The sequence below is a fragment of the Dasypus novemcinctus genome, chromosome 20 (assembly GCF_030445035.2).
Source record: "Dasypus novemcinctus isolate mDasNov1 chromosome 20, mDasNov1.1.hap2, whole genome shotgun sequence".
In the NCBI taxonomy this organism is placed as follows: domain Eukaryota; kingdom Metazoa; phylum Chordata; class Mammalia; order Cingulata; family Dasypodidae; genus Dasypus; species Dasypus novemcinctus.
Window position 1 is genome coordinate 18,634,377 of NC_080692.1, and position 12,492 is coordinate 18,646,868.

The following is a 12,492-nucleotide window of genomic DNA, read 5'->3' on the forward strand; positions in this document are numbered from 1 at the left end:
CCCCCTGGAGGCTCACGTGCAACATACATGTAACACATCAAGGCTCACCAACACTTAGTTAACCCGACTGCAAGCGCTTCGCTGTGACTGTTCCAAGGAATTCTACGGCATTTTTTTTTAAAACTGCAGCCCCTAGATTGATTCCATAGCCAAATGGTGGGTTAGAAACCACTGAAAGAGAGAACGAGGCGGAGGAGCCGGCCCAGGATGGGGGGGAGCGGAGGAGCCAGCCCAGGATGGGGGAACAGTGCCCTGATCGTTTGGAAGGGCATCGGCGGGGGACGGGCTGACGGCTGCCATTGGCTCAGAGCACGCCGCCGGCTCAGCAGTGCGCTGAGAAACCTTCATCTGCTCCCCTGGCGCCCCTGTCCCCCTCTCTCTCCCTCTGTCCCTCCCAGACGGGAAGATTTCTGGGAGAGGTAGACGGCGCCGTGGTGAGCCAGCTGCTCAGCACGGGGATGTTCAGCCGGTAAGTGGGGTGCGTTCCCCCGAGTCTCCAGGCCACGTCCCACGCAAAACCATCCCGGCGGTCTCGGGGTCCCAAACTCACAGTCCCACAGGGGAAGCCGCACAGAGCACCCAAGGAGGCCTTTCTGGGGCCGGGCACCCCCAGTGGGACGTAAGGTCTTGTGGGCACTGGCCCTTCAGCTGAGCGAGCAGGCCCCGTGCTGCCGATGCCCTTGACCCACGCGTGGTCCCCACATCCGCCCTGCCCAGCGCCCCCCGCCTCGCAGCTCAGGGCTCCAGCAAACGCTGCCGGCCGGCCGCCCCGAGGCGGGGCCCGGGCTGGCGGGGACTGGGACACACGGGCTCCTGCCTCTGACTTCCAGAGTGACCATGTACGACTACCAGGCCATGTGCAAGCCCCCCGACCACCAGCAGAGCGCGGCGCGCGCCCTGGCCAGCGTGAGTGTCGCCCCCGCCTCCTCCCGCCCGCCAGGCCCCGCCTGGTCCACGCTGAGGTCATGGCCGGCTCTGCCCACCGCGCTGGCTCCTTGCTCCCCCCCAGCCCCTGGCAGTCTGGCCGCGGGACCCCACTCTTGACTGGGTCCCAAAAGTCCACTCCAGCGTCCTACCCTCACCCTGCTCCCACTCACCCAGCCCGTAGGTCTGATCTTTGGGGCTCAGGGGAATGGGGGCTGGCAGAGAGAAGGCTGGAGACCCCTCCTCACCGCCCCAGCTCTGCCGCCTCCCCCCCCATCACCACCAAGATGATGCAGCACCCACCTTCCTCCAGGGCCTGGGCCAACCCCCAGGTGTTGGACCCACCCTGGGAATTTCCCAGACAACTCAGCTTTGCAACGCTTCCTCTCTGGGGACAGGGGCGGGGGGCGGTGGCACCAGGTGGGGGGGGATCCAGGCTGGCTGCAGGCACCCCCCCCACCCCTGCACCCCCCCCCCCGTTCTCTCTAGCGGTGCAGGGAGGGAAGGCTCTGGGCCATGCCCGGGCTAGCGGCGGGTCCCCTCTCCCTTGCAGCCACTCCCTGCCCTCCTGAGAGCCACCAGGTGGCTGCTGGACGAGGTCCTGCTGTGAGTGGGGGCTGGGGGTGGGGCTGGGGGCACACCAGCTTCTGGTGCCCGTCAGGGGTCCCTCCTCTTGACAACCTGCACCCGGGAGGGGCCTCCCTGCTCACCCGGCAGGGCAGAGAGGGACGGGCCAGCTGGGCGCTGTAGGGTCCAGCCCCTGGGGACCTGGGAGGGCGGGGCAGGGAGGCTCCAGCCCCAGGCGCGTGTCTGGCAGGTTCCTGCTGGAGGGCAGTGCCTGGGGAACCTGGCGAGCGGACCGCGGGGCCAAGGGTGAGTGTTCGGGGCCCAGGGTGGGTACTCGGGCAGGGGATGGGTGCTCGGGGCCGAGGGTGTGTGCTGGGGCGGGGGGTGGGTGCTCGGGGCTGAGGGTGGGTGCTCAGGTGCGGGAGTGAGTGCTCGGGGCCGAGGGTGGGTGCTTGGGGCCCAGGGTGGGTGCTCGGGTGCAGGGGTGAGTGCTCAGAGCCCTGGGTGGGTGCTCAGGGCCGAGGGTGGGTCCTCGGGCAGGGGGTGGGTGCTCAAGCACGGGGGTGCTTCCCCTCCACTTCCAGCAGTGGGGACCGGGGCCCCTGGGGTGGAGGGCGGGGTGGGCAGCAGTTCCTCACTCCTGTTCACCCACCTGGCCTTCTCTCGTCCCCGTCCCCTCCTGGCCCCCGTGGCCATCCTCTCTGGACATCACCGCTCCATGTGCCGTCATCACCCTGTGGCCTCGTGACCTCGTGTGACATCATGCCCTCGTGTTGGGTCTCAGCCAAAGCTGTCGTCCATCACTGTAAGCAGCGCTGACTCAGGGGGGCCTGGCTGGCCCCGGGCTGGTGAAAGCAGGGCGGGGGGAGGGGGCCGCCAAGGGCATGTGTATGTGTCCCCCGCGACACCCAGGAACAGACACTGGAAGGGCTGGGTGCTCTTCAGGACGCTCTGGCTCAGGGGATCCTAAGCTCCCAGTTTAGAGCCCCATTCCTGGGGTGGGGGCCCGGCCCACCTTCCACCCCCATGGGTACAGCCCTGCCGCCAGGACAGTAAACACCCCCTCCATCGACTTGACTGAGAACCTTAGGTGCCCAGGGAGCAGGGCGAGGTGGCCCCGCAGGCGGGCGGCTGCAGGCGACGTCGCCGAGCCCCAGCAGAGCCCGGGTGAGGGGCGGCAGTGCCTGGGCCCGGCCCCGGGGGCTCTTGGGGTATACCCCCCGCTGACCTTGTGTCTGAGGACAGCGTTCCCCAAAGGCCGTGCCATGGGGACGACAAAGAGAAATCCCCACTCCCCACACCCCAGGACAGCAGTGAGTCCTGATCTTCAAACGCAAAGGGAAATAAAAGCACCCCCACTCCCCGGGGCCTGGCCCCCCAGAACCGCCCAGGGCAGCCCCTTCAGCCAGGTGTGCCCCACCGCTCTGTGGCTACAGAGCCTTACCCAGGCTCCGGAACTCCCCGGCGCCCGGCTGCACCCACTCTCCTTCCCCTTCTTTATCCGTTTGGCTTCCTGGTAGAAAGGTCACCCGCCTCCATGACCCCTGCCCACCTGCTCCTCTGTCCCATTGCCCGTCCCACCTCGGGCAGACTTTGGCTGGGGGACCCCTCCGCCCTGAGCTCACGGGGCCAGGTCCCTCCTCGCTCCCAGCCTCCTTTGGCAAATCACACCCTGGTGGTCCAGGACCGCCCTGGGGGGCAGTTCACAGACACTTGGTGTTTTGTGACAGGAACCCTGTGGCACAACCCGCTTAGAAGCAGGCCTTTCCTCCCCTGCGGGAAGCTCAGGACAGCTGTCGCAGGGCAGGCCTCGCCCCGTTTTTCTCTCTCTCTCTGTCAGCAGCTGCATCTTAGATGATTTTAGTTCTTGGGCAAAAGCTGCGAGGATTTCCCTCAGTCTGCTGTTGAGACTCTCTCCCCTGTCCCTGGGGGTTCCTTCCTTCCCTGACCAGCAGGCCTGGCTTGGTCTGGCCGATGGCCAGTGTCCCCAGGGAAGGAGCACTGGACGGGAGTCCAAGGAGCTGGATTCAAGTGGAGGCGCTGCCTACCCCTTCCCGGCTGTGTGACCCAGGGGGAGTCATGTAATCCTGTCATTGTTGTAATTGTTATTGTCATTACTCCTGAGGTGAGCCAGCCCCCACCAGTGCAAGGCCGGCGTGACTGGGGATGCCCGCTGGTCCGGAGGGGGCCGGGAGGGGAGGCCCGGCAGCCGCCCTTGAGGTCGGCCGACTGTAGGTGCTGGGTCCTCGGGACTGTTCTGCCCACAGCCTGGCCCCGTCTTGGGTCCAGGGTCTGCAGGTGGTTTCTGGCGCTGGGAGTTAAGGAGACCTATAGCACTGCTGGTGCAGCCTGAGCGCTGCCCCCTGCGCTGGGAGTTAAGGCGCCTCTAGCACTGCTGGGGCACCCTGTGAGAGCCTGAGCGCTCACGCCAGTGCCTGCATTTGGGGCAAAACTGTCCACCCTACCTAGTCCCCAGATCTGCCGTGAGAACAAAATGAAAGGCATGGAAAGAGCTTTGAAGAAATATTGGGGCTGTATGAACAAAGTGGTGCTGCTATTTTAAACAAAATAATGATGCCCTCAGCCTGTGAGCTGGCCCTGATCTGCTTTTTGCCCGAGGTGGCCCTGGCAGGAGCGCAGGGCCCCAGGGCTGGTTCGCAGGGGCTCTGCTCTGCCGTCTGCTGAGTCCTGCTCACTCCGCTTCTCATCCTTTCCTTAGTGAAGTGCGTTGAGGGGCCCAGGATGCTGGAGGGGGGAGCCAGGATGCTGGGAGGGGGACCTAGGATGCTGGGGGGTGTCAGGATGCTGGGATGGGGACCCAGGATGCAGGGGGAGGTGTCAGGATGCTGGGTGGGGACTCAGGATGCTGGGGGGCGGCAAAACAGGATGCTGGGGGGAAACCAGGATGCGGGAGGGGGAACCAGGATGCTGGGGGGGGGGGAACCAGGATGCTGGGGGGGGCAGGATGCTGGGGGGGGAACCAGGATGCTGGGGGGGGCTGGATGCTGGGGGGGGGAACCAGGATGCTGGGGGGCAGGATGCTGGGGGGGAACCAGGATGCTGGGGGGACGACCAGGATGCTGGGGGGGAGAACCAGGTTGCAGGAGGGGGAACCAGAATGCTGGGGGGGAAACACCAGGATGCGGGAGGGGGAACCAGGATGCTGGGGGGGGAAGGATGCTGGGAGGGGTGTCCCAGGCCTAGGCAGCCTGGGGCCCCCTCGTGCTCGGCTCTCCCTGCTGGCAGCCAGGCTCTGGCCCCAGCTCTGGGGGGGAGCTTGGGCTGGGCCACAGGGTTGGGGCCAGCGGGGACTTGTCTAGCACTTTTCATAGCATGTTAGCTGTGAAGGGGAGGGTGATAGGATTGGGGGGGCTAAAGTCTCACCCCAAGACTCCCCCTGGTTCCTCTTCCACCTTTACATGTCCGGAGAACTTTCTAGCCATCAAGCCATCCTCAGGCGGGCAAGGAAGGGGGTCTCACCGGGTGGTGAACAGCCCTGGAAGTGCTGGTGAGCACCCCAGGCTGCTCTAAGGCCCCTTCCCCCTCTGGGTGCCCTCTCCCCCACCTGTGCCTGTCTGCCCGCAGCCCACAAGCACAAGAAGCAGGACCTGCTGCAGCCCTGTGACACAGAGTACCCCGTGTTTGTGCACCAGCCGGCCAGCCAGGAGACCAGCGGCCTCGTGGAGTGCGGGGCCTGCCAGAAGTAAGGCCCCGCGGCGCCCCTGCCCCAGTCAGGCAGAGTCCAGCGGGGCTTCGTGACCGCCGGGCGGGGTCTCAGAAGTGGGAGAAGCACATGGGGGTGAGGCTAGGTGGTGCTTCTCAGAGGCAGCTCACGCTCCTGGGGTCGTTTTGGGGTTTTTTTAGATTTTTTTTTCTTTCCTCTTTTCTCCCCACCCCACCTCCACCCCCGTGGTCTGCTCTCTGTGTCCATTCACTGTGTGTTCTTCTGTGTCCACTTGTCAGTGGCACCAGGAATCTGTGTCTCTTTCTGTCGCGTTATCTTGTTGTGTCAGCTCTCCGTGTGTGCAGCGCCATTCCTGGACACATGGCACTTTTTTCGTGCAGGGCGGCTTTCCTTAGGGGGCGCACTCCTTGCACGTGGGGCTCCCCTACACGGGGGACATCCCTGCGTGGCAGGGCACTCCTTGCGCGCATCAGCACTGCGCATGGGCCAGCTCCACACGGGTCAAGGAGGCCTGGGTTTGAACAGTGGACCTCCCATGTGGTAGGCAGATGCCCTATCCATTGGGCCAAGTCTGCTTCCCTCCTGGGGCCTTTTTTTCCTCTTCCCCACTTTCCTTCGTGAAGGAAACGCAGGCTGAGGCAGAAGGGTATGAGGTGAGACACGGGGACCCTGGGCAGTTTGGAAAGGTAGTCCAGGGGCCAGGCCCCTGTCTGCAAGGCCACGTGCACGCCCAGGCCCGGGGCCGGCCGGAGCAGGAAGCGTGGTCCAGTGCCTCTCTGCGAGGTGCTGGGCTCGTTCACCCCCGCCGGGGGCCGAGTGTCCACGCTGCTACTGCTCTACCCGGGGTGGCTGGCGGTGGGGGCAGGCTGGAGGCAAGAAGCCAGTCAGCTGTCCCTTAGACACCCAGCTCTGTCCTGTGAGAACCACGAGAGCCCAGGATAGCCAGCCCCTCCGGCATCTCCACTGCCAGGTCTGGAGCCTGCTTGGGGAGCCGCCCTGCTCTGCGGGCGCCAGGCAGGCCTTCTCCTGGGGGCCCCGGACTCGGCGGGCTCTGCCCCGGGCTGGCCCAGGAAGGCAGCCAGGCCTGACCACCCGTGCTCTCCCAGGACCTCCCCCCTGGGAAGTTCCACTCTGGTCAGGAGGGGATGGCCTCCTCCTCCAGGAAGTCACCAAGGACTTCTCAGAATTTCCTTAAGACCCCAGACCTTGAGCAAACTATTGTATCGTGTCACACCTCAGACTTCAGCAGCGGATGGATTCGGGCTTTCAGTCTCTTACCAGTGTGTAACACTAGGCGAGTTTTTAACCTCACCCAGGCAGTTTTCTTGGGACTATTGTTATTTGGATGCTTAGCTCAAAGGCTTGTGCAGATAAAGAAAATGGGGTGGGATAAAGCAAGGGCTTTAGGGCAGACAGCACTGGGTTAATAAACTGGCTCTAGTACTTCCTGGTATTGCCTAACTAACCTTAGGCAAGTTACTTAATCTCTACTAACCTCCGTTTTCCTGTCCAACAAAAAGGGATGATAATACCAACCTCATATAGAGCTGTGAAGGTTAAATATTCCTAAGTATACATATATTTATATTTGTGTGTGCGTGTGAGCATCACCCAGCCCACAGGAAATGCTCAGTAAGTAGCAACTATAATTATTATGTAATACCCCAGGGTCTCTCGGTATTTTGGAAAGCTTTGCCTCCTCCCCATCTCGGGAGTCCCGGACTCTGTGCAGGACCACTGTGCCACCTTGTGGCCATGACTGAGAACTGCATTTTCCCACACGCACCGCCCCCACCACACAGGCAAAAGCAAGGATGACCACACGTCCCCAATTGTTTGGAACAGTCCTGATTTATGCTGTCCCTGCATATATTAATAACAACATCTTTCACTCTTAAGAGTCCCAGGATGGCCTCCCCCCCCCCACCCCATCTCCAATCTGCTAGGAAAAGAGCAGTGCAACTGCAAAGGCTTATGGGTAAAACAAGCCAACACACTGAGTCACTTGCCCGGGACTCTTCCTGTAGTCCCTGGTCTCGCCTGCCTCTTGGCTCTGCCCCTTACCCTGCACTAGAAGTCTCCAGAAGTTCTTTCCCTAGAGCTCTTCTTGCGGTCGCTGTGCGGCTGCCATGGAGACGTTCCAGGACCCACCTCTGTTTGCAGGATATTTGTGATGCAACAGATCCCCAACAGTAACCTCCTCCTCTTGGTGACAGACTCCACCTGTGACTGTAGCATCTTCCCGCCAGTCCTGCAGGAGGCTAAACAAGTCAAATATATCCTTTCAATCCTCCAGGATGGGCGGAGTGGAGGTGGGGGACGTAGAACGTGTCACTGAGGGCTCAGATTCTGAGGGCTGAGGTGGCCCCCCACGGAGCATTGTCCTTTGTCCTCCAACGCCGTCTCCCAGCCCCTGCAGCTGCTTGCACAGCGCGGGTCCCAGCAGAGCCTTGCTCTTCCGGACCTGTCTCCCTAGTCTGCTCTGATCATGAGCTATTATTGACCTTAACAGTGAGCTGTGCACATAACGCCTCAGTCAAGTGTGGCCGGATGCGCTCCCAGAAGCTCCGCCGGAGGCCGGAGTCCTGCCACGCCTTCCATCCCGAGGTGCGGGGCTGGGCGGGTAGGCAGGGCGAGACCTTCGCACCCAAATTCTCCATTCGCACCCAAATTCTCCATTCTCGGCCGGATGGGCCCTTCTCGGCTGCGGGGCTGCGCTTGCAGATGGAGGGTATACGCTCGTGACTAGAAAGGCAGCTGTCAGGGGAAGCCCGCCACACGGAGGCCCCACCTTTAGGCCCCCATGTCATGGATGACTAGGGACTACATTAGCCAGGATCCAAGGGCGCTCCTCGGGGTTGGACCTAGGGGAATTAAAACTCCGCTCTCCCAGGGTTTCCTCATCCCTGCTACACTGAGCGCCAGATGAGCTGAGCACCGGGCAGGAAAGCACTGGGTACAAGTAACACCATGCCCGGCTGCTAGGGCAGGCCCCCGTGTCCCGCCCTGGGCCAGGGGCTTTCTACGCAGTCTTTCCTGGGTATGGCTGCACAAATATCCCCCCGAAAGATGCCCCAGACATGAAGGGACGTCAGTGAAGTCCTTCTAAGAGGCCAGCCCCAAGGCCACGCCAAGACTAGGGGCAAGAGAGAAGACCTGAGCCCAGCTCTCAGGCTGCTGTGCAGCGCAGCCTCAACTTCTCACCTGCAGGGGACGGTGCTGCCTCTACTTTCTGGAAGGCAAACCTTTTCTCAGGTTTTTGGCCCCCACTAGTCCCAGAGAGCCCCCTCCCTCAGCCTTGCTGCCTTCTCACCTCTGGTCTGGGGTTCACAGGAGAATGCCCAGGACTGTGGCGGTGCCTCAGACACTTCGGCCTCACTCCCCCTGCTCCTGCTGTCTCTGGGTGCTTGGGTGCTACCGCCTCAGCTGCTGCAGTGACACCCACCCGGTCTGATCCTCTGTTTTGGCAAGGTGATCATTCCAGAGACATTCTAAAGAGTCAGCAACTGATGGTCCCTGCCTCCTGAGGCTGCCAGATGGGACAAGAAGCCAAGTCCAATGTCCAGAAGGGTGCCTGCAACTGTCCGCCCCAGTGGGCATCATCCCAACCTTCCTACCACCCTTTGGGAGTCCAGCATGAGCTTGACCTAACCAAGACAGAACAATTTAGTCCCACCTACTCTCCAGAAGTCTATTCCCAGCCCAATAAAAGGTCGCCTCTTTGTAATGTACCAGGCTAGCCTTCAAGAGAATCTAAGGACCTACAGGGGCTGAGAAGGAAAAACAGAACGAGGCGAGCGGCTGAGATGACACTAAGGCACCCACATGCCCCACCTACCGTTGCTTCTTCATAGGGGAGGGAAGCTCAAATTTCCTAGCTGCTGCTAGAAGTTCTGAGTATGGAACAGGTAATAAATCCTTTTAGGAAACATCAACATGGTTGCACATGAAGACCACAAACTTGCTTTTAAAGAACTTCTAGAAACTTCTTTATAAAACTCTAACTTAAAGGAAAGGTTACATTGATCTAATAAAAATCTAATGGAAAAAAAAAAGTGAACGGGCTGATATATACAGCTGCTGTATTGGGAAATGATATGCATTCTGGGGAGGTGGCAAGAAGAGCTGCAGCCAAGAGCAGTCCTTCCCGGTGGCTACCAGCCAAGAGCAGTCCTTCCCGGTGGCGTGGTCAGGGGTCTCCTGAGGCCCAGCTCCAGCTTGATATCCAAGTCCCATTGTGGTCTTTTTCTAGCCACTGGATCTGTAAGAGACTACCTGTGTCCGTGGGGAGTAGTCCTTCGGGTTGGAACTGTTGGGGACATTCCAATTTACATAGCAGATTCCACGGCGAAGGGAGCTGTCTGGGAACTGCCCAGCCTCGGGTGAGAAAGCCCAGGGCTTCCTCTCCTGTTCTCCCGACAGAAGCAGAGACCTGGCTCCCAGGATATAACCGTCTCCAGTGTGAAAGCAACGTTAAGGGCAGAGCCATGTCAAAATTCTTGGGTGATCCCAGACCTGTAAGTTTAACCAACCTCCAATTAGGAGGTTCAACAAAGTCCAGGGGCCCTGGACAGTGTGCAGGAGCGCAAGGGAATCCTCTTCCCTACTGTCCACCACCCTCAGCCCTCCACACTTGAAAGTCTCCCAGTACCAAAGAGCCCTACTTCCATCTTGGGTAGGTCAAGGCCTTAGAACATTTTCATTACAATATTCAGGGAAAAAAAACTCACATTATATAACATTCACTCTCATTGAAGTCTCACAACAACCCGCTTGAGACAGGTATTAATGACTCCATTTTGAAGAAATGTTGAAGAAAGTGAGGCTCGGAGAAGAGAAGGGATTACTTAAGGGCACTTTTTATCTATTAATTCTGCCAGTTTATGTGCAGAGTAACGCCATGAGTAGCTGTTTACATGTACCAGGTAAAAAACATGTATTAACTCTTCAATAGTAGTCTCTTCAACAAATGGTGCTGGGAAAACTGGATATATACATGCAAATGGATGAAAGTGGACTCCTACCTCACCGTTCTTTTTTTTTAAAGATTTATTCCCCCCCCCACTCCCCGTTCCCCCGTTGGCAGCTGTGTCCATTCTCTATGTGTTCTTCTGTGTCTGCTTGTATTCTCATTAGGTGGCTCCGGGAACTGATCCTGGGACCTTCCAGAGTGGGAGAGAGGCGATTACTCACCGGTGCCACCTAAACTCCCTGTTCTGCTGTATCTTCTTTCCTGTGTGTCTCTTGGTGCGTCACCTTGCTGCACCAGCTCTCAGCGTTGGCTGGCAGTCCTGTGCAGGGCGGCTTTCCTGTGCTGAGTGGCATTCCCACACAGGAAGGCACTCCTGCATAGGGCAGCATTTCAGCATGGGCCGGCACTCGGGTGGGCATTTGCCCTCACCAGCAGGCCCTGGGCATTGAACCCTGGACCTCCTGTATGGTAGACAGGAGCCCAACTGGTTTAAGCCACATACATTTCCCCTACCTCACACCATTTAATCCTCACCACAACCTTCTAAAGTAGGTACTATTATCAGCCTCATATTATACATGAAGACACTAAAGCAGTTTAAAATTGGGTTATTGGAAGAGTATTATGAGGCTTGAAAGGATATTCATATAAAGTGCCTGAAACTGCCCGGCATATAGCAAAAAATACATGCTAATTACTATTATATTACCTAGTTTCATGGAGATAAGCACAAAGAACCTAAATCTGAGTAACAGGCAAAGGCCAGGGCTCAGAGCATCCCGTCATGAGGCCTAATTGTGACGTGGTAGGACAAACGCCTCCTAAGCCCTGCTCCTAACTTTCTAAGCCCCTCTCCATGATGGCCCAAGGCCACCCACATGCCTTTGGCATTAATAAATGTTCTGGTCTCCAACCACATGATCCCAGCTACCAACTGCCAGCCATGCTCGCGAGAAAACCCAGGGCTGTCCTTTGGAAGGCTCATCATCCTCACCTAACCAGAGGAGAGCACTGTCAAGCAAATTTCTCCATGTTCCTGGCCATACAATTAAAAAGCCAAGCTTAGGAAGTGCTGGGTGGGGTAGCTCCTTGTTCTGCCTGCCTCACCAGGACTCCACTCCTCTGCGTGGCCAAGAGTAGACCACGAGATCTGGACACGAGATCTGGAAATTCCTTTCAGAACCAGTGGGAAGGAAAATCTACTTCCCAAATTCACCCTGCTCTTCTCTACCTTGGAAAACAAAATAATTCTATTTTGCCTCTGGAGGCCAGGACTATTCTTCCTCTTTCTACTTTTACCAGAACCATTTAAAGACACCAGGTGGCAGCCTGGCTCAAGCTAAAGAACCATCCCCTCAATTTCAGAGGAGCAAAGTCGGAGCCTAAATTGTCTAATAAACTGGAGGACAGAATTTTGAAATCTCTCCTTATACACATTATACACCTTTGGAATGACCAAGAGCCCAAGGCTGCCATCAGATCCTCCTTATTCAGTAGCAGGGAGTATTAACTAAGCCCACCCCAAAATTCTGGGTATTTCAGTACCAGTGCTTTCAAGAAAAGTGCTTCGACAATCACTTCATAATCCCAAGTAAAGTTGTGGTTCAGGAGGGCAGGGGAGGGGACATAACTTAGGGACAGAAAAGCAAATATGGGCAGAGAGACCGCAGACCACCAAAGGGAGGAGTAAGAGCAAGGGCTTGGCAGAAAAGTCGGAGCCAGTACTCATGGGAGTAGGAGAAACATTATGGTGGAAGGACAGCATCGTGGTTAAGGATGTGAAGGGCATATTAGCAGTCCCATTTTTTTATTAGCAGCTGAGGAAATGGCAGTGAATGGCAGAATTGCTGTCTGAAGCCCCCTTTGAATTCCTAGGCTAGCACAGCAAAGGTAGAGACAGGCTGAGTTGGCAGTAATGAAGGCTCTATGGGCATGTGATTCCTTTCCCTGTTCCAGATCCCTGGCAGAGGAACTGTGAGGACTGAACGTGATATCCGTGTAATGTTTTCCCCTCTTCCTGATGCATGCCATCATAAGCAGCAGCTGCAAGGGCCAAGTGAAACAGCTGAAGGCAGAAAAACTTTGTAGGTTAGAAAGGACACAGGATGGTAAACAATAATTCAAGCTCGGTGAAGAACAATACGGAACATGTTTACAGTCAAAGCCAATAATTATGGAGAAAAGGTTATCTCTGAGATGATTTTGAAACACTTTTGCCTAGAGGCCTTTCCAGGTTACACAAAGCCCTAGTGTTACATAAGTCAAAATTCAAAGTTGTTCTTATCTATTTCCTCTACAATGTCCACAGCATATTTACAGGTTTTAGCAGGAGACTAGGGAAAAC

The 12,492-nt window shown here is 57.9% G+C and overlaps 1 protein-coding gene across 1 annotated transcript in view; it reads left to right on the forward strand.

Moving 5' to 3' along the window:
* The window catches only part of CACNA2D4 (calcium voltage-gated channel auxiliary subunit alpha2delta 4), a 113,609-nt gene extending 104,378 nt beyond the window's left edge, over nucleotides 1-9,231 (forward strand). The window contains exons 31-39 of the mRNA XM_071210048.1: nucleotides 399-469; nucleotides 831-906; nucleotides 1,478-1,530; nucleotides 1,742-1,797; nucleotides 2,276-2,296; nucleotides 5,077-5,194; nucleotides 7,340-7,452; nucleotides 7,701-7,783; nucleotides 8,510-9,231. Of these exons, the coding sequence (XP_071066149.1) occupies nucleotides 399-469; nucleotides 831-906; nucleotides 1,478-1,530; nucleotides 1,742-1,797; nucleotides 2,276-2,296; nucleotides 5,077-5,194; nucleotides 7,340-7,452; nucleotides 7,701-7,783; nucleotides 8,510-8,614 (696 nt within the window). The 3' untranslated portion in view covers nucleotides 8,615-9,231. The remainder of the gene's footprint in view (nucleotides 1-398; nucleotides 470-830; nucleotides 907-1,477; nucleotides 1,531-1,741; nucleotides 1,798-2,275; nucleotides 2,297-5,076; nucleotides 5,195-7,339; nucleotides 7,453-7,700; nucleotides 7,784-8,509) is intronic.
* The last annotated feature ends 3,261 nt before the right edge of the window (nucleotides 9,232-12,492 follow it).